Genomic DNA, 19,687 nt, shown 5'->3' with positions numbered 1-19,687 from the left:
TTCACCGGCCCGCACGAAATTGGGTCGACGAGTCTATTATTAAAGCCACGAGCGCCCCTGGAAAGTTTGAAAAAAATCCACACAGGTAAGGATGGCACGGACGTCACAAGGACACATGACTTAAAGTGAAAAGGAAGTCAATGATTAGCATGACATTGTGTGGCGATGTCGATCATAACAGGACACACCAAAAAAAAAGGTCTCAAAAACCGGTGCACAAAATTGAACGGGAAGTTGTCTTTATCGATTTGAAGTAACCATTTAAGGCAATTTCTCTCAGTAGTGTCCCCGGTTGGGTTAAAAAATAGCCCCGAACAACAATTTCACCAAACACAGTCGAGAAAAATCTAATTGACGACCATTGAAATGCAAATTAGAAACATTGAAATTGGCTTCAAACCCAGGATTAATGGCACAACCCTGTCTTAAAATTGTAACTCAGAAGATCCTATTACACGTTTTACACCCTAATTCCTTCTCAAAGGCAGCTATTGAGAACTCAGGAAAATTCAGAGTGATATTCTTCCATCCCAAAAGAACTATCCGAATTTGGGAACTCTCCCTAATTTTGAGTTTGGCACGCGCTCAACTGTGATTATTACAGCCGTGTTGCATCATCAAAAGCTCCTCTCTTCATTCATTTGTATCAATTATCCTCGGATGAGCATTAGTTCATCAATTAATTATCAATACGTGCAGCAATCAACTCAGGACACATTAATATTATGAATAGACGACGATTATTATTACATTATAGGAAGAAATGTTTCAGCCTTTCCCAAAGGGAAGGCAGAGGTTCGGAAGATATTAAATATGAATATTGTACTCAGTGGCGTTGATGCTGTTGTGTGAACAACTACTACCCTCTTGTGGTGAACTTGCGACACTACAAAGGTTTTTGCGGTTGAATCCATCAAATGTCTCAGATAAAAAAAAAATGGAAACGTGACTATTTTTCTAAAATGGCTTCTGCAATTATGTTATTACGTTTACGTGATATTAAATCAAAGGTGGTGAAAATGCTCACTTTTCTACTCTGTACTTAAGTCTAAGTAAAAGTACAGCCACTTGTGGAAAAAAAACTTGTACTTGTTATCATATAATTTCTTTGGACAGATTGAAATGTACATAAGTAGAGAAGCAACAATGAACTTTATATGTTTACAGCAAAAACAGGAAGAGCAACAAAATATTAGTGCTGGAAATACTAAGCCAGCGCGAGCATTAGCATCATGAACAGTTAGCCACACCAACTTCATTGTTAGCATGATATTTACAATTGTTTTACTTTCACGCAAAATGTTATAAATTTGTAGTTTTTGGGAGGCATTCGATTAAAAAAAAAGAGGTTATAAACATACCTGTCGATCAAAAATTCGACATCAGCGCAAGGGAAACTGTCGGTGGAATAGAGAAAAGGGGATTTTTTGGGGGGGACCTCTAACACACACTTTCGCATAAGGAAATGAATTATTTGTATTTGCTTTCTTCACAGCACTATTTAAAGGCAAGGCATTCTTAAATTCAGATTAAGAAAACACAGAATACCGTGTAAGCAAACTGTCCATTGTCCATAAACGTCACGTGACCATGTTGGAGGAATCCAGGGCATATTTGGACTCCCCCCCCCATGTGAGCGTTTCCTTATCCACGGAATCGGTCTGGACTTGGAAAATGGCTCAAATGCTTTGTTTTGGAATTTTCTCCTGGCCAGCTTTGGGTGAAGGATAACTCAGTGCTGGAAACGCAAAAGCAGTCGGAAAGCCTGATGAGCTCGAGTCAACAGTCAAATCAGTCGCGTCTTATCCTATTATGGCAACAAGTTCAAAGTCACGTGGCCTCATGCCATGAACAGAAGCGTTCCTTGTAAATGGACTACAAATGTAATCTACTATTGACTTTGCCGAAATCCAGAGGTATATAAAAACTACATTCAACACGCAATAAATCACATTGACTGTAAATTGTGAGGTATTCGATTACTGTAAAATCTTTATTGATGTCATAAATCAAGTATAAAGGTTCATTTTCATATTCAGCGGCACCAGACAGTTTTAAAGGGGGGGTGCTTTTTTAGAGCAAGATTTTTCAATTCTATTCAATTAGTTGTTTAAGAGTAATATCCACTTTATAAGAGCTATTTTTTTATTTTCCTTTGGGTCTTGCCTTGCTGAACAGCAGAATTTATGTGTGCTTCACATGCCACTATTTTGTCTTTATATAGATCGTTTCTCTGGTGTTGGACGTTTTGAAGTGGTATAATCCGAGTATATGAAGCACTGTAATTTCTAAACAAATATATATTTATATTGTAGTTCTTTTATGATATGACGCGTATAAATCCTCCAGATGTTCTCGGGACAGTTGTGGTGCATTCAGGGTGTCATTGTATTCTTACACACAGGTATTCTGAAATGTTGACAGTGCGTTCAGTGTCTCCAAGTATGTCTCATGGTGTTTTCATATGTGGCTTCTTGGTCTTACAATACCGTAAAAATATTGTTGGTGCGTTCAGGACGTCGTTGTCGTGGATTCCTGTAGACTAGAGTTTGATGTGGTGCGTTCATGGTCTACGTTCAAGGGCCTCCTGACCTGCGCGATTCAGTCCAGTTGCCTGACCATCTCCTTTTCCATGTTCAGCTCGTTCGTCTTGTCTTTGGGCGGCTTGTCTCGGGGCGTTTTGGGTTTGAATGCCGAAGAGAGAAGCTCCTTCTGGATCCTCTGCTCCCTCTGGCGCCGAAGCAGGGCCAGTGTCTCCTTCCTCTGGGCCGCCATGGCCAGGTAGCGTTGCCGCTCCTCCTCCCGCTGCTGCACGGCGGTCAAGTTGGGCGGCTCGGTGCGACGCGGCTCCGGGGGGGCGGTTCGCTCGGCCCGGGACACGGGCAACCTCTGCGGGATGTGCGCCGACACCAGGCGGGACTCGAGCGGCGTGGGCATGCACAAGGAGTTCCACAGCTGCCGGGCGTGGGACACGTCCTCTGGAGAGGAGCCGCTGAAGACTGTCAGGACGTCGCTGTAATTGTGCTCCGGGGGGGCCGACATGACTGTTGCTACTTTATGGTAACTTAGCTTTCCAAAGCGTTGTTTGGAAGGGTCGTCATAGCAACAACAATGAACCAGGAAGGAGACGAGGCCGCCTTTTTTTAACGTAGCAAAGTTCACGATTTGAGGCGGAAGTCAATTTAATGTGCCAAACATCCCGTACAGGTGACGTGGCTTGCGAGGAAGATGAACATTTTGTATTTGAAAAGTACAAACGCGCAACAAAGAACCATGTGGTCGCCATAGAAACGATACTTCCGGGTAACTTCCGAGTCCACGAATTCAGGCGGAATTGTGTCAAATGAGATTCCCCCCCCCCCCCAAAAGTATTTTGAAACATCAACAGGAACAAGAGAATGATGTCAAAAATCCCTAAAGAGGTTTTTAATTTTAAGTTAGGGCCCTCTGTTTTTCAAAGAGCCCATTTTGACCCACCAGCATTATGTATTTCCCAATATTTTTTGATGATTGCATTTGGTTATCTAATTAAACCTATTGCAATTAATCCAATAAAGTGTATTTTAAAAATTAAGATACACATTTAACTTTTTATGTTTTAAAACAATTGGTTCACAAATAATTGAATGAAATTAAATGGATTTTTTTTATTAAATAACTAATTTACCGACAGTATAAAAGACATTATATGAGTATAAGTTATTAAATCATAATAATAGTAACTAATTGGGTAACAAATGTGGGCTCTTGAGCACCAACCTTAGCCAACTTTGTGAATTTTCCTAATGGCTGAATGCAATATTTGTGTTGCTACCAAATTTGGACTATAAGTAGGTCTAGTGCCCATTCCAGCCCCAGGTGGCACACTCAGACTTGGGGAAGGGGAGGAGAAGGGGAATAAGCTCCTCCCCATCTTCCCCATCCTTCTCACAAGTGGCATCCACCTGCCGTGAGCTCTCCATCTCGTTTGGCGTCGAGCCTTCATCCCGCAACAAGGAGCCTACCTGACCCGACGAGAACAGTGAGTGGCATTTTGCTCTTCATTTTTCTTCGGTCACTTCACAATTAACTGACTTCAGATGATTCTAAGATCAACTGTGACTTTTGAAATCCAAATGTAGTCACTTGTGAATAACGTCAAAGGATTTTATCCATTTTAATTCTGGATTGTAAAAACTTGTGAATTGATTTTTATGGGGGAGAAAATGTACTTATGTTTTTTTCTTAAGAGGAATGCCATAAAAATGCCCACGTCATGCGTTGCTGATCACTCTGGGGTGCCCTTAATTGTAGTGTCATGGTTTTGGTGTAAACGACAAGCTTGGCTGGCCACGGAGGCTGCCGCACCTTATAAGGTAGCGCAGCGGGCGCAAGGTGCCCATCGGCCCTCGGCGGGCTAGCAGGAAGCAAAACGTGCCGGCCAAACATGGGCATCCCGGCATGGCACGTCTGCGTTATCCTGGCCGTGATTTTACTGGCTTTTTGGCGACTCTGCAACGGGAGGTCAAAGCGTAGAGTGCCTCATTGTGGCCTTCGCGGAGGAAGGCAGTAAGTAGCATGATGTGGAAATGTAATAATGCGGATGGTCAAAATAGAGGGAGATGCGCGATTTAGGCCTTTTGAAAGTTCACTAAAATGAAAAAATGGCGGGGGGGAGTTTTTTCTCATTGTATAATCTGACTTCATTTTAGTCTCAAGATTAGTAATTTTCCCTCTCCTCTCTCTTAAAAAAGAAAGCATCCCTTTCACATTTTTACAAAAAAAAAAAAAATCTACATTTTTTTTTTAATCACCAAATCTGATCCTACTTTCGAAAATAGGATCTTGAAAATCTCCTGCACGCCAGCAAAATTTGATCCAGCCTGCGGCGACGATTTTGACGCGCACCTTGTGGACATGGCGGACCTGGCGGCGGACGACAGCAAGTTCCTGTTCCTGCAGAATGACTTCCGCAACAGCGGCGTGGCGCAAGCCGACTGGGCGGCCAAGAAGATGGTGTGGGTGCCATCCGAGAAGGAAGGCTTCGAGGCCGCCAGCGTCAAGGAGGAAAAGGGCGATGAGGTTTTTTTTTTAATTCATTATGCTACCAACTGACACTCATGAGATTTTATAGTATTTTCTTTTACTCCAAAAAAAATAAAGCAATATTCCTCATATTTTCTTCAAAAACTATGCCCCAAAATTATTTTTTAAATAGAAAAATAATCAGATCTAATTTTGCTAAATTACTTCAGCTCAGAAATACTGTATATATACTGTGTATATTTTCTTTTGAAAAATGAAACGGTCAAAAAAGACATTTTTTCTTAAAAAAATGTAACTGTTTTGGTGAAATTAATCCCCCTTTTCTCTTGAAAAAAAATTGAATTTTCTCAATAAAAAAATATGATTTTTTTTTCCTTTTTGGAAAATATGAATCTTGGGGGAAAATATGAAAATATGCTGTGTTTTTCCTTCTGTCTTTTTGAGATATGCTTGCTTTTTTTCCCCTTTCCTTTCCAACATTATTCTGTTAAAGTGACTTTTTTTTTGCCCCTTTCCTATTTAGACATTTTCTCCCAAAATATAACTTGATTTTCTGAAGATTCAGATATTTTCTGAAAAAAAAATTAACTTTACCCGTATCATTTGTCTTTGGTAAGAAAAAAAATTCTACTTACTGTCATAATAGTAAAAAAAAATTTAAACATTTATTCTGTTCTATTTGAGTCTATTTTCCTTGCAACAAGCTCCGTTTCTTTCCTGTAAAACGCATTTCAGTACCTTTGTGTCGACGCGTCTGCGAGGCGAGCGTGACAAACGGCTGATTGTTGTGCATGCGCTTGCAGGTGCTGGTGGAGCTGTCCAACGGGCGCAAGGCGACGGTGAACAAGGAGGACATCCAGAAGATGAACCCGCCCAAGTTCAGCAAGGTGGAGGACATGGCCGCCCTCACCTTCCTCAACGAGGCCTCCGTCCTGCAGAACCTGCGAGAGAGATACTTCTCCAGTCTCATCTATGTACGTCACATCCTGAATGGCACGCATGACCAATCCAAAGCGTGGTCAAAAGTCTACTTTTGTTTGATTGGATCTGTGCGGGAGCGTGTGGGTCTCCTCCGTTCACTTACATGGCAAGGATGGGTTTTGATTCCACAGGAGACTGAAGGCTGGCTGAGAGAAAACGGGCCATCGCAGCCAAGTGGAAACTGGGGAGACATCACGTGACAAATTAGCAAGTCGTAGCGATTCAATCAAAAAAAAAAAAAGATTTTCTTTAAAAAAAAATTTAAAAAAACAAATAAAAAAAATCAGTTGTACTAATCTTACTATTTTTATAAATATCATCCACTTAATTATGGGGAAAAAAATGCAATTTTGTTCTCTTAATTTATTTTTTTTTTAGGAAAATTACCACTTGTCAAAATAATACGGTTTAATTTTTAAAATATCAACTTCAAATATAAAAAAAAATCCCTCCCAAAAAATACAGCTTTATATTCCAGTTTTTGTGGAAAAAAATAGAATTTATTCTCTTTAAATAATAGTTTAATTTTGAAAATATGACTATTGTTGTAAAAAAATATATTTTATTCTAAAAAAAAAATAAAAAAAAAATACTATCTAGTTCTTTTCATGAAAAAAACGCAAACAAACTTTTTACCCCCCCTGAAAAACATCCTTCTGGTAAAATTCATTTTTTCTATTAGTTGGAAAATTACAGGCTTGTTGTTGACCAACCCCGAAGGGTCTTGAAGAGTGCAGCCCTCGGAAAATTGTTGTTATTCAGGAAGGATCAACAGGCTTACGTATGGGTTTTTCCGCAAAGTCTAAAAAGGTTGAAGGTTTGCGCTTGTGCCAAGGTGAAGACGTCCCTCCAAGTCCTTATATGAGCACATCCAACCGAGCTCGGTCCCGCGTTCTTTATCCCCTGCATGGAGAACTTAGGGGCTGTTTTGACGTGTTGTCTCTGTGCACCGTAGACATATTCGGGCCTCTTCTGCGTGGTGGTCAACCCGTACAAGATGCTGCCCATCTACTCGGAGAAGATCATCAACATGTACAAGGGCAAAAAGCGCCACGAGGTGCCACCGCACATCTACTCCATCACCGACAACGCCTACAGGAACATGATGCAAGGTCAGCCGCTTTTCCTTCGCTTCCCCCTCCATCATCGCCTTACATGGAGCAGTGCCAGCGCCGCGTTGTTGTTATTCCCATATTTTTAGACCGCTAATCTGCTGGCTCATCTTTGGTCTGTTCTGCTTGATTTCCCTCCACAGACCGCGAGGATCAGTCCATCCTCTGCACGTGAGTCGCACACAAGCACGCAGCAATCGTACAACCAACAACACACGCCATACAGAGGTTTGCAACTGGTGTCGTCCCACGGACCACGTTTTCACAGCCGAGTCTTTAACCAAATTTGTTTTTTAAAACATGACACCCTTAAAAAAATAAGTTCTACCCTTGTAATAAAATTTTAACTTTAATCTTGAACGATTTTTGCCCCCAAAGGCACAATGTTACTCCCAGATTCTCTCTTGAAATTTTTTTTTTCTAAAAATTATGGCTTTTGTCATTTTCAACAATCTGTCAGCATCCCACCCAGATTGAGCTCATTTTAGGGTCCCGACCCCCCAGATGAAAATCACAGTTGGTGTCCCAATACAGCAACCACACAATAAAAAGGCATGTCTCTCTGCTGACACCTAGTGGAGAGTCAGGAGCAGGCAAGACGGAGAACACCAAAAAGGTGATCCAGTACCTGGCTGTCGTGGCCTCATCACACAAAGGCAAAAAGGAAGCAAATCCGGTGAGTTTGATGAATAACAAACGATCAAGGAGAAAGCCCCGAGGTGCTCCGTAGTCATTTATAACATGTGACATGATTTGTTTTTCACAGCCGGCACAACAGCAAACACAGCAACAATCCACCGGATCGCTGGCTTACGTAAGTATCACATCACTTGACCAATCCCGCCAAGTCCCCGTTTCCACTGAGACACTGACACAATTCTTGCCTTGGCCCGCAGGGGGAGCTGGAGAAGCAGCTGCTGCAGGCGAACCCCATCCTGGAGGCCTTCGGCAACGCCAAGACCATCAAGAACGACAACTCGTCACGATTTGTAAATTGTCAATCAGTTCGTAAGTTGACACTCGCCACAATTTTGATGGGGAGTTCCCTCAGTAATTAAAGGTGTCATGTGACCCGCTTGTGTCCACAGGGAAAGTTCATCAAGCTCAACTTTGATGTGACCGGATATCTGGTCGGGGCAAACATCGACACGTGTATCCTTATTGTTCGCAAATACATTTTTGATATCGCACAATGGGGTGGGGCTTTCTAACTTAAATAGCAAACAGATACTGTAAAGATTATATGTAAACATTTACCAATATTTAAAAACTACAATGGTAGGGCTTCAGTTTTGTAAGAAAACCTTTAACAATCTGACCTTCAGACCTTCTGGAAAAGTCTCGTTGTATCCGTCAGGCCAACACAGAGCGAGCCTTCCACATCTTCTACTACATGGTGGCCGGAGCCAAAGACAAATTGAAAGGTGAGCGGACAACCTAGTCAACTGGAGTCTTTTTCCGTCTGTAGAAGACTGACGAAGCTCAGAAATCAAGATGGACTTTGTTTTTGTTTCAGAGGAGCTTCTTCTGGAGGACTTCAGCAGTTATCGTTTCCTGGTGGCGGGACACGTGGAGGTTTCTGGCGTTGAGGATGATGAGCTGTTCGGCGAGACTTTGGAGGCCATGGAGATCATGGGCTTCTCAGAGGACGAGAGAATAGGTACAGCCTAATCTGTCATTTTATTCTGTTTGTAATCAGTGACAGATGTTAATGAGTTAAGTAGAATTATTGTCCAACGAAGGACCCCCTCAATTCTGGTTTGGCTTTCAAGTGTTACAGAGGTTCCACTGATCAACTGTTGTTATAAACCTTAAAGCCAACTGAACTTTGGGATTTGGGCCCTGGTGACTCAGAAACAGAACTCCAGGATCTGAGATCCTGATATTGTTCAATATTTTCTGTGATATGTTCATCTTGCGTCTATCTCCGCTGCCTGCTTCTGCAGGGATGTTGAAGGTGGTCTCTACGGTTCTCCAGCTGGGTAACGTCAAGTTTGAGAAGGAACGAAACACAGAGCAAGCCACTATGCCGGACAACACAGGTATACCACAGTCTCTCATTTAGTTTCTCAAGGAAAATCAAAACTCTTCATTGTCATTCCATGTTGGCACCAGCTGCCCAAAAGGTGTGCCACCTGCAAGGCATCAACGTGACTGACTTCACAAAGGCCTTCCTGACGCCCAGGATCAAAGTGGGCCGGGAAGTGGTTCAGAAGGCTCAGACCAAGCAGCAGGTGGGAAGTCCGTCAAGAACAGACACCAAGATACAGTATATTGCCATCTGAACTTGAAGAATCAACTTGTCGTCGTCTTCTTTGTCTCACCAGGCCGACTTTGCGGTGGAGGCGCTGGCTAAAGCCATGTACGAGCGACTCTTTCGCTGGATCCTGGCCCGAGTCAACAAGACTCTGGACAAGAGCAAGAGGCAGTCTGTGTCCTTCCTGGGGATCTTGGATATCGCGGGATTTGAGATTTTCGAGGTGACTGATTACCGTAATGGGAAATTACCATGATACATGGCTCCAGTCCAGACTTTTGGAGCACATGTAGAAAATTTAGGTACACACACTGTAAGTAGACTTGCAAAGTACTGTAGATATTCGCTCCACTAATTTTCATGACATTACTGATACAGCCAGGCAATTAGATGAATGATTTACTTGCATTCCATCGTGACTATTCTGGTAAACTCTCCAAAGCAACTGAGAGGTTTATGATTCTGGCAAGAATCATATCCTATGCAATCCCTGAAAATTTTCTCTGTCTCGTTGGTGCGTTCCAGGACAACTCATTTGAGCAGCTGTGCATCAACTACACCAACGAGCGTCTGCAGCAGCTCTTCAACCACACCATGTTCATCCTGGAGCAGGAGGAGTACAAACGCGAGGGCATCGAGTGGAACTTCATCGATTTCGGCTTGGACCTGCAGCCTTGCATCGAGCTCATCGAGAGGGGGGTCGGGACCAGCATTTGTTTTGTTTTGTTTTTTTCCTTAGCATAAATGTGATATTCTGTCTTTGAAAGTATACATTGGTGCTCCAGAACAATCCGCCGGGTATCTTGGCCCTGCTGGACGAAGAGTGTTGGTTCCCCAAAGCCACGGACATCTCCTTCGTGGACAAGCTGTTAAACACGCACTCAAGTCACGTCAAGTTCTCCAAACCCAAACACAAAGACAAGCTGATGTTCACTGTTGCGCACTACGCCGGAAAGGTGAGGACATTGGTTTGGGTTTTGCGTTGCAATTGAGCAAAGGGTGCAACTCTCTATGCCTTATCTGTTGACACATTGCGCTACAATACCTACAATAAGTCTTGTCCTTTGCCTCCCAGGTGGACTACAATGCAGCCAGCTGGCTGACCAAGAACATGGACCCCCTCAACGACAACGTGACCGCCTTACTCAGCAACTCCTCCAACAACTTCATCCAGGAGCTGTGGAGGGACGGTTGGTCTTCTGCGACTCTTCCCCTATTCGGGCTTCCGGCGCCTGGAACTCGCATCTGACTCCGCCCGCTGTTTCTCTTTCCCCTCATCAGTGGATCGAGTGGTGGGCCTGGAGACCATGGCCAAGATGTCCGAGAGCTCCGCGCCCACCTCCACCAAGTCCAAGAAGGGAATGTTTCGTACGGTGGGCCAGCTGTACAAGGAGTCTCTAGGGAAGCTGATGACAACGCTGCACAACACGCAACCGAATTTTGTGCGCTGCATCATCCCCAACCATGAGAAGAGGGTACACTGCCACACCCTCACACGTGTACACCTCTTCGCCAGCACACCGGGATCTGATTGAAGGTTTGTTCTGCCGCAGGCGGGTAAGATGGATGCCAACCTAGTTCTGGAGCAACTGAGGTGTAACGGTGTGCTGGAGGGGATCAGGATCTGCAGGCAGGGATTTCCAAACCGTATCATATTCCAGGAGTTCAGGCAGAGGTACAAACGCCCTTTTTTGTTTTTAACGTTCTTCTTCAACTTCTTGCTGTTCATATTATTATTTTTGTTGTCCTTCTTGCTCTTTTGTTAAAATCTCTCATTGATGTTTATCTCATCTTCCCCAAGTTGTTCTGCTTAAGTGTGGGTTTTCCCTACGTTTGTGCAGGTATGAGATCCTGGCAGCCAACGCCATCCCGAAGGGCTTCATGGATGGGAAGCAAGCATGCTCCTTGATGGTAAAACGATGATTCATAGTTACAACCACAAAACCCCTTTCAAACTGTGTTATGGCCTCTGTAGATCGGAAGCTTCCAACTATGAGCTCACAAGTCTAGATGATGCTGATTGTTGCTGTCCAGGTGAAGCATTTGGACCTAGACCCCAACCTGTTTCGCATCGGTCAGAGTAAGATGTTCTTCAGGACGGGAGTGTTGGCTCAGCTGGAGGAAGAACGAGACCTCAAGCTCACCGTGATCATCATCTCCTTCCAGGCGCAAGCCCGAGGCTTCCTGGCCCGCAAGTACGACACACACAAGTAGTCGTAGAAGTACTTCTCAGTGGTTGTATGTAATTAAGCATCTGTTTTTATTGCCGTCTCTTAGGGCATTCAGTAAACGTCAGCAACAACTTACTGCCATGAAGGTGATCCAGAGGAACTGCGCATGCTACCTCAAACTCAAAAATTGGCAGTGGTGGAGGCTCTTCACCAAGGTTTGAGGCTCACTGACACATTTTACTCCAAACAAATGAGGATGCTACGCGAGGAGTGTACACATCACACAGCAAAAGTGCGAGCTCAATTTACAATTAGAACTTTTATAAAGTAAAAAGCAATAGTCATATATCAACGTCTCAATGCCTCACATTCGTAGCATACAGCTAGTCTTTTTGGTAAGTGAGCTAGCATAGAATATTCCAACCATCAGAACCTAGTTAGCTTTGTTAGCTTACCTTCTTAGTAGGCTGTTGGTAGCACTTTGTTTTTGGCATTTTGTTTAATGAGCTAACAACAATGTAGCATTATTTTTACACATAATATAAGAACATTTCCTAGCTCAGTCATTTTAACTAAAAATGTTGCAAACGTTAGCACATAACCTCGTTAGCTAACACCAAAATAGCATCATTTGGCATAATATAAGTACATTTCTTACCTTGGCGCAGACAAAAGGTGCACTTGTTGATTTTTGATGTCTTTGAATGACTACGGTCTGCCACAGTTTTCTTTTTCAGAACTTGTACTCATACTGTTCAGTGCTGTGATTGGCTAGTCCGCTTTGGGCATGTGGTCAACAATATTACAAAAAGTCTTTTGGGGTAGACAATAATGCTTTGGACAGAATTTTCCATTTAGGTGAATTTTTGGTGTTGACTTGCAGGTGAAGCCCCTGCTGCAGGTCACCCGTCAAGAAGAGGAAATGGGCCAGAAGGATGAGGAACTCAAGGCGGCGAAGGAAGTGGCGGCCAAGAAGGAGGCAGAACTCAAGGACATCACCCAGAAGCACACACAGGCATGAACCTTCATAGACCTTGAAAAAAACAAAAACTAAACATCCTCATGTGAGCATGAGTGTGTTTTTTGGTGCATAGTTGATGGAGGAACGATCCCAGCTGGAGAACAAACTCCACGCCGAGACGGAGCTGTACGCTGAGGCCGAGGAGATGAGAGTGCGGCTGGAGGCCAAGAAGCAAGAGCTGGAGGAGGTCCTGCATGAGATGGAGGCCCGGCTGGAGGAGGAGGAGGAGCGCGGCGCCGCCCTGCAGCAGGAGAAGAAGGATATGGAACAGCAGCTGCAGGTTGATTTAATACACAGCAGTGATTCTAGTGTTTTGCTTGAAAAAATTCTTTTTTTTTTTTTTTTTTTTTTAATGCAGACCATGGAAGCTCACTTGGTGGAGGAAGAAGACGCTCGTCAGAAGCTGCAGCTAGAGAAGGTTGCTGTGGAGGGAAAGGTGAAGAAACTGGAGGAAGATGTTCTGCTCATGGAAGACCAAAGCAACAAACTGCAGAAGGTATGAGGCCTTTTGTCTTACCATTATTCGGTACGTTTTTAAAAACAGCCTCTTTGTAGGAGCGAAAGCTTCTGGAGGAGAGGGTGGCGGACTTGAACTCCAACCTGGCCGAGGAGGAAGAGAAATCAAAGAACTTAACCAAGCTGAAGGCCAAACATGAGTCTATGATCTCCGACTTGGAGGGTCAGTCACCAGAAACGCAGATTTTTTCCAACGGCTGTCTTGAAATGAGTCCTTCCTCTCTGGCGTCCAGTTCGTTACAAGAAGGAGGAGAAGGGTCGCCTGGACATGGAGAAGGCCAAGAGGAAGTTGGAGGCCGAGCTGGCCGAGCTCCACGAGCAGCTGGCAGACCTCCAGGCGCAACTAGCCGAGCTCCGAGCGCTGCTGGCCGCCAAGGAAGACGAGCTGCAGGCCACGCAAGTCCGGTAAGATGGTTCTTCGCAAACTGGGGAACCATTTGTGATTCTGCGAAACAATTTGCACTAAGTGACGTACATATTAAGACTGAAAAAACAATTAAGCAAAGATTTTGCATTCATTCTCATCACAAAGTTTATGGTCTTGCACAGTTTGGACGAGGAGACCAACCAGCGTGGCCTGGCAGTCAAGAAGGTTCGGGAGCTGGAGACCCTGCTGTCTGAGCTCCAGGAAGACCTGGAAGCCGAGAGGGGGGCCCGGGCCAAGGTCGAGGCGGCCAGGCGGGACCTTGGGGAGGAGCTCAACGCCCTGCGCTCAGAGCTGGAGGACAGCTTGGACACCACTGCAGCACAGCAGGAGCTACGGTCAGTCCCTGGTCCAAGGTGTATCGGATAATCCGGTTTATACCCCAGAGTGTAATTAGCACTTTGTGTGGACCAATGGTCTTATCAGGTTTTTTGTAGGCGAGACCATTTGAACTCTGACAGTCATCCCAAGGTTTGTGGTCTGGCTCTTGTATGTGTTTACCAGGGCAAAACGTGAGCAGGAGGTGGCCATGCTAAAGAAGGCCATGGAGGAGGAGGGCCGCAGTCACGAAGCCCAAATCCAAGACCTGAGGCAGAAACACAGCCAGGCGGTGGAGGAACTCTCCGAACAACTGGAACAGGCTAAGAGAGTAAAACACCTTCCGTCATAGTTGCGCCACACAAATCAGTCAAGAAGTTTGTGCATGCCATAAATGGTGTGAAATGGCGTCCATCAGGTTCGAGCAGGTCTGGAGAAGTCCAAGCAGGCCCTGGAGAAGGAGTCTTCAGACCTGACTGCCGACTTGCGCTCCTTGGCTGCCGCCAAGCAGGACGTGGAGCACAAAAAGAAGAAAGTGGATGCTCAGCTGAACGACGTCAACGCTCGCTTCAACGAGAGCGAGAGGCAGAGGAACGAACTTGGGGAAAAAGTCTCCAAGATGACCGTATGTCAAAATAGACGGCCATGCAGTCAACCCTCACTATTTATGGAGGTTGGGGACTCAAACCCTAACGGTCTTGTGTTGTGGTCTTCAAGGTGGAGCTGGAAAACATGAGCAATCTTCTGAATGAAGCTGAGGGAAAGAACATCAAGCTTAGTAAAGATGTTTCTGGGCTGTCCTCGCAGCTCCAAGACACTCAGGTGAACGACACCCACGCCAAATGTTGAGCAGCATGTATTAATGTCGGGGGCCGACAATTTTTACGAATAAGGCCGGAGGGTCAAGGCCGGAATGGTACAGAGATCTTGGCACTGACCGACAAAAAGGGTCAAGTGCCTAGTGCCAAAACAAATTCAAATAAAGCAACTGAGCACATGAGCTGACAGACCGGTGAGTTTCTGGTTGTCATTGATTCCAACCTGGTTTTTGGGTGTGGTGGTGACCCTGCAGGAGTTACTGGCCGAGGAGACACGTCAGAAGCTGAACGTGGCGGGACGTCTGCGGCAGATGGAGGAAGACCGGATTATTTTGACCGAACAGCTGGAGGAGGAAAGCGAGGCCAAGCGGGTCTTGGAGAGGCAGGTGTCCAGCCTCAACATGCAGGTCAGGAACCTCATGCGGAAAAGTCGCACCAAAAATCATTTACAAAAGTATAGACACTGATGATATGTAAAGTGGCAAATGTAAATGTGGTGACTGACGACATATGACCCCTTCTGCTGTATATCTTCAGCTGTCCGACTGCAAAAAGAAGCTGGATGAATCCCTGGGCTCGGTGGAGCTGCTGGAGGAAGGTAAGAAGCGTCTACTGCGAGACCTGGAGTCAGCCAACAATGAATACGAGGAGAAGGCCTCAGCCTACGACAAGCTGGACAAGAGCCGCAGCAGAGTACAGCAGGAGCTGGAGGACGTTCTCATGGACCTGGACGGACAGAGGCAGCTGGTCTCAAACCTGGAAAAGAAGCAGAAGAAGTTTGACCAGGTGAGCTTGCTGGGTTTGGAAATCAGGTGGCACCTTCTGAACTTGCCATAGCCCTGCTTAAAATAATGAGTGGATTCTGGACTTTTAACAATTGTTGATAACATCTTCGGGCAAATTGCCTTGAAAGATGTGCTTCTGGTTGCTCTCAATTCATCCAACTCAAAATAATCTGATTCCAACACTCTCCAGTAAAATCTGGTGTTCCTCAAGGCAGGTTCTCAGGCCTTCTCCTCTTCATCGTCATCCCAGTTCACACCAAGCGCTACATCTCCTCCAAACCCAACGTGATGTTTTGGTCATGACCAAAAGAACGAGGTCACGAGGCTTGAAGGCTTTCCCTTTAAGATAGAGTCAGAATTGGCCCAAGCGGTGCAGAACTGAGCTGTGCCTCCTTGGAACACACACTGGCTACTGGTCAAACAGAGACTTTGAATAAGAGATCCTTCTCCTCACCTACAAGTTTCTCCCTTACCGGACCCTTTTCCATCCGGTATTATTTAACTTGACAGCTCCTTTTTGGCAATGCTCTTCAGATGCTGGCTGAGGAACGAGCAGTGTCCTGCAAGTTTGCCGAGGAGCGAGATCGAGCCGAGGCAGAAGCGAGGGAGAAAGAGACCAAAGTATTGGCTCTGTCCAGAGCGCTGGAGGAGCACCGGGACGCTCTGGAGGACGCGGAAAAGACCACCAAAAGTCTCCGAGCTGAGATGGAGGACCTTACCAGCTCCAAAGACGACGTGGGACGGAGCGTAAGTCACCTCAAGGCTATATTTTCCAGAGTGATCTTTTTTGTTTTTATTAAAGCAGATCATCTCCGCCTTCAGGTCCACGATTTGGAGAAGGCCAAGCGTGGCCTTGAGGCCGTGGTGGATGAGATGAAAGCCCACATGGAAGAACTGGAGGACGAGCTGCAGGTGGCCGACGACGCCAAACTGCGTCTGGAGGTCAACACCCAGGCCCTCAAAGCCCAGTACGAGAGGGACCTGCAGGCTCGCGAGGAGGCCGGTGATGAGAAGAGGAAGCAGCTCCTCAAGCAGGTGAAGTCATTCGTTAGGTTTACTTTTGTGGGAATTGGGAATTTGAAGTTTCGCTGCCTGGTCAGGTGCGCGAGCTGGAGTCAGAATTAGAGGAGGAGAAGAAGCAACGCGCACAGGCGTCGGCCGGCAAGAAGAAGTTGGAAGGGGAACTAAAGGACACGGAGGACCAGCTGGAGACCACCAACAAGGCGCGCGATGAGGCGCTCAAGCAGCTGCGCAAGATCCAGGCCAGTTGGGACAACATTCCCGTCAGGTTTCTCAAATTATTTCCACCTCTTCTAACTGGGCCGCCGTCTTCCACACCCTCAGGGCCAGATGAAGGATCTCCAACGGGAGTTGGAGGACTCTCGCGCCGCCCAGAAGGAGGTCCTCGCTTCAGCCAGGGAGGCCGAGCGCAAATCCAAAGTCACGGAGGCCGACGTGGTGCAACTCCACGAGGTACAACAATTTATTTCAGTAACGATACAAATAATACCGTAGGATTAATGCCCGTTATGATTCATTCCAATACTTCCAAGTCATTGCAATTTCGATGGGATACCTTTCATTGATTGACGATACGATACTTCCAATTACGACAGTAACAAACGATCATTCCAATGTTTCTTTCAAAGGGAAATGCTCATAGCTTCTGATATTACAGCAGGAAAACTTCTCGTTTGCCGGACATGTGCCGTTTAGATGCTGGCGACGGCCGAGCGAGTTCGAAAGCAGACGGAGGCGGAGAGAGACGAGCTGGCCGAAGAGCTCGCGAGTAACTCCTCCGGAAAGTGAGCGCACCAATCGTTCCACTTTTTATCTTTTTTTTTTGTGCCTAGTTCTTGAACACACCGCCTCTGGTCACGTCCGTTACAGGACTATGCTGTCTGATGAGAAGCGCCGCCTGGACGGCAAAATCAACCATCTGGAGGAAGAACTGGAGGAGGAGCAGACCAACATCATCAACCTCAACGAGCGTCTGAGGAAGAGCCAGCAGCAGGTAACGTCTTCCATTTGTTTGTCAGGGCAATTTTTCGTACCTTCTGCGCCCTCGTTGCACAAAAAAAAAAATGGCTGATAGAGATGGTAAATGGGGAATTCTTGACTTATCTCTACATCAGGTGGAGCAGCTGAGTGCCGAGCTGACGTCGGAGCGAGCGTCGTCGCAGGCCAGGGAGGCGGCCAGGCAGCAGTTGGACAAGCAGAACCGAGAGCTGAAGGCCAAAGTTCAGGAGATGGAAGGCCAGGGCCGATCCAAGCTCAAATCATCCGTTGGCGCCCTGGAGAACAAAGTGAGGGAGCTGGAGGAGCAGATGGAGGCGGAGAGCAGGTAAAACAAAAGACGAGGCGGTGGCATGTGCTGGTAAAGCAAAAATTGCGATTGACTCATCGTGATCACGCACACCCATAACGATACACGACGATGTGATTCAAATTTTTTTTTGCAGTAGTAATAATCGCTATTACAATGTAATAATACACTTGCCTGTCGTGGTGATAGTACTGATGAAGACGATGCTTGCAGGGAGCGTCAGAACGCCGCCAAGAACTTGCGCCAGAAGGAGAAGAAGCTGAAGGACTTAAGCGCACAGATGGAGGACGAGAGGAAGCAGGCGCTGCAGTTGAAAGATCAGGTGACGCACGGGGCTCGAACGCAACACGCAACGGCGGTGGCGGTTACTGACCCAATGATTGTGGCGGCGTTTGTGACGCGCGCAGGCCGAGAAGAGCAACGTGCGCGTGAAGCAGCTGAAGCATCAGCTGGATGAGGCGGAGGAGGAGGCACAGCGCATGGCCGGCGCCCGCAGGAAGCTGCAGAGGGAGCTGGACGAGGCGGCCGAGGCCAACGATGCCCTCGGCAGAGAGGTCGCGGCGCTCAAAAGCAAGCTCAGGTGACCCACACCAGTAACACACGGAGAAAAAAAGGAATGTGAAGGTACGCTTAGATAAGCAGGATAGAGAAAAACAAAAAGTCGATTCTTTTTTTTCCCAACATTAGATTTATTTATTTTACTTAAGTCGATTCTTACTTTTTAGCAAGTATATACTGTAGGTACAAGTCTCTAAGTTGCACATTTCTGGAACAGTGTATCTTGTCGAGAAAAAAGTTTTATATTTTAGACAAAGGTTATTTTTTTTAAAAGAAAAGAAAAACCTTAGTATTTCTGAAAAGAACTCATATTTGGGAAGGGAAAAAAATTCTGTAGAGAAAGACCAACAATCGTATTTCCAAAAACAAATTTGAGATTTTTGCAATTTAGATTTCCAATTTTTTAGATTTCATATTCAAGCTGTAGGTTTGGTTTTTCAAAATTTGTCATTTTATTTCCACTGACCATTTCCTCCAGATGCTATCACTCCAAAACCGCTGCAAGTCAGTCTTCGCCTTCTTCCGTTTGTGTGCTTCAGGCGTGGCGGCGAGGCCAGTTTCAGCGGCTCCAGCCCTCGTAATAGCAGCGGCAGCCTCAGTGGCGGCAGCCTCAGTGGCGGCAGCCTCAGCGGCACAAGTTCTATGAGGAGCTTGGGAGCGCTGACGGGAGGAAGCCTCGGCCGCAGCAGGAGCACCATCGCGGAGAACTCGGTGGAGATCCCAGAGGAAGACGAGGGGGAGGAGAAAGCTCGCTCACCATCTCCCGCTGCTCGAAGCTCCCCGGACGACGCTCCTCAAGAGGAGCCCCACCAAGGCCCCCCCGATGAGTAACCACCACAAGTTAGAGCGCCACCTGTTGCTTTGGCATGCACTTCACCTGTCAAACACTCAAAACATAAATAGCAGCAAATAGTGCAACATATTGAGCAACAAATGAAGTCGTAATTAGACACAGAGGTGTTATATTTAGCTACAAATTGCAATATTTGATTTTCTGGAACAGATACTACAGCTTATCCCCCCAAATGCTGCTGTTGACCAAAGAATTGGATATTTGGATACAAAAGTGCCATATTGGTAAAGCATAACAAGTCTAAAAACATTATGCAGTACATTGTAAGAAAAAATATTTGTCAACAAAGCAAATTGCAATAATAAAAGTTATCGCTTGTATATATTTGGCCGCCAAAGTGCAAGGAAATGCAACCAAAATTTCAATTATGACAGTGAATTGTTACATTTGGCCCCCCAAAACAATCAAGCTCTTCCAGCTAAACACGAGCTTTGCTCACGCGTGCTTTTGAAATATTTCTTGACACGTCTTGTGTGTTTTGAGAGTTGCACACTAGTAAAACACGTTGTGCCACGTTGGAAC

The 19,687-nt window shown here is 45.7% G+C and overlaps 2 protein-coding genes and 1 long non-coding RNA gene across 3 annotated transcripts; 1 reads left to right on the top strand and 2 right to left on the bottom strand.

Annotated features, from left to right (window-relative positions):
- Positions 1–2,041: 2,041 nt before the first annotated feature.
- On the bottom strand, positions 2,042–3,327 carry hoatz (HOATZ cilia and flagella associated protein). The gene has a single exon (XM_088316954.1). The coding sequence runs from the start codon at positions 3,040–3,042 to the stop codon at positions 2,602–2,604; it is 441 nt and encodes a 146-aa protein (XP_088173080.1). The 5' UTR covers positions 3,043–3,327; the 3' UTR covers positions 2,042–2,601.
- Positions 3,328–3,890: 563 nt separating this feature from the next.
- LOC148322342 (myosin-11-like) lies at positions 3,891–19,687 on the top strand. The gene is made up of 43 exons (XM_088316129.1): positions 3,891–4,021; positions 4,821–5,061; positions 5,829–5,999; positions 6,962–7,118; positions 7,262–7,289; positions 7,695–7,794; positions 7,885–7,932; positions 8,015–8,107; positions 8,207–8,270; positions 8,444–8,542; positions 8,635–8,778; positions 9,065–9,160; positions 9,234–9,352; positions 9,446–9,598; positions 9,901–10,074; positions 10,161–10,331; positions 10,451–10,565; positions 10,657–10,850; positions 10,929–11,050; positions 11,217–11,286; positions 11,410–11,570; positions 11,653–11,761; positions 12,430–12,561; positions 12,641–12,847; positions 12,926–13,063; positions 13,123–13,246; positions 13,317–13,488; positions 13,633–13,845; positions 14,012–14,156; positions 14,244–14,450; positions 14,543–14,647; positions 14,898–15,050; positions 15,181–15,429; positions 15,963–16,175; positions 16,251–16,463; positions 16,529–16,690; positions 16,773–16,901; positions 17,145–17,233; positions 17,319–17,442; positions 17,564–17,772; positions 17,968–18,076; positions 18,162–18,334; positions 18,852–19,687. Exons 2-43 carry the CDS (start codon positions 4,897–4,899, stop codon positions 19,141–19,143), a joined length of 6,111 nt encoding a protein of 2,036 aa, XP_088172255.1. The 5' UTR covers positions 3,891–4,021; positions 4,821–4,896; the 3' UTR covers positions 19,144–19,687.
- LOC148322343 (uncharacterized) lies at positions 12,107–13,475 on the bottom strand. The gene is made up of 4 exons (XR_015846587.1): positions 13,256–13,475; positions 13,085–13,167; positions 12,941–12,989; positions 12,107–12,808 (listed from the first exon to the last, which is right to left on the bottom strand). It is a non-coding gene; the product is annotated as an uncharacterized LOC148322343 (long non-coding RNA).

The sequence above is a fragment of the Idiotropiscis lumnitzeri genome, chromosome 15 (genome assembly GCF_059441095.1).
Source record: "Idiotropiscis lumnitzeri isolate Australia: NSW breed Sydney's pygmy pipehorse chromosome 15, RoL_Ilum_1.0, whole genome shotgun sequence".
Taxonomy (NCBI): Eukaryota; Metazoa; Chordata; class Actinopteri; order Syngnathiformes; family Syngnathidae; genus Idiotropiscis; species Idiotropiscis lumnitzeri.
The sequence above is the reverse complement of the archived record's forward strand: the minus strand, read 5'-3'. Positions and strand labels throughout refer to the sequence as shown.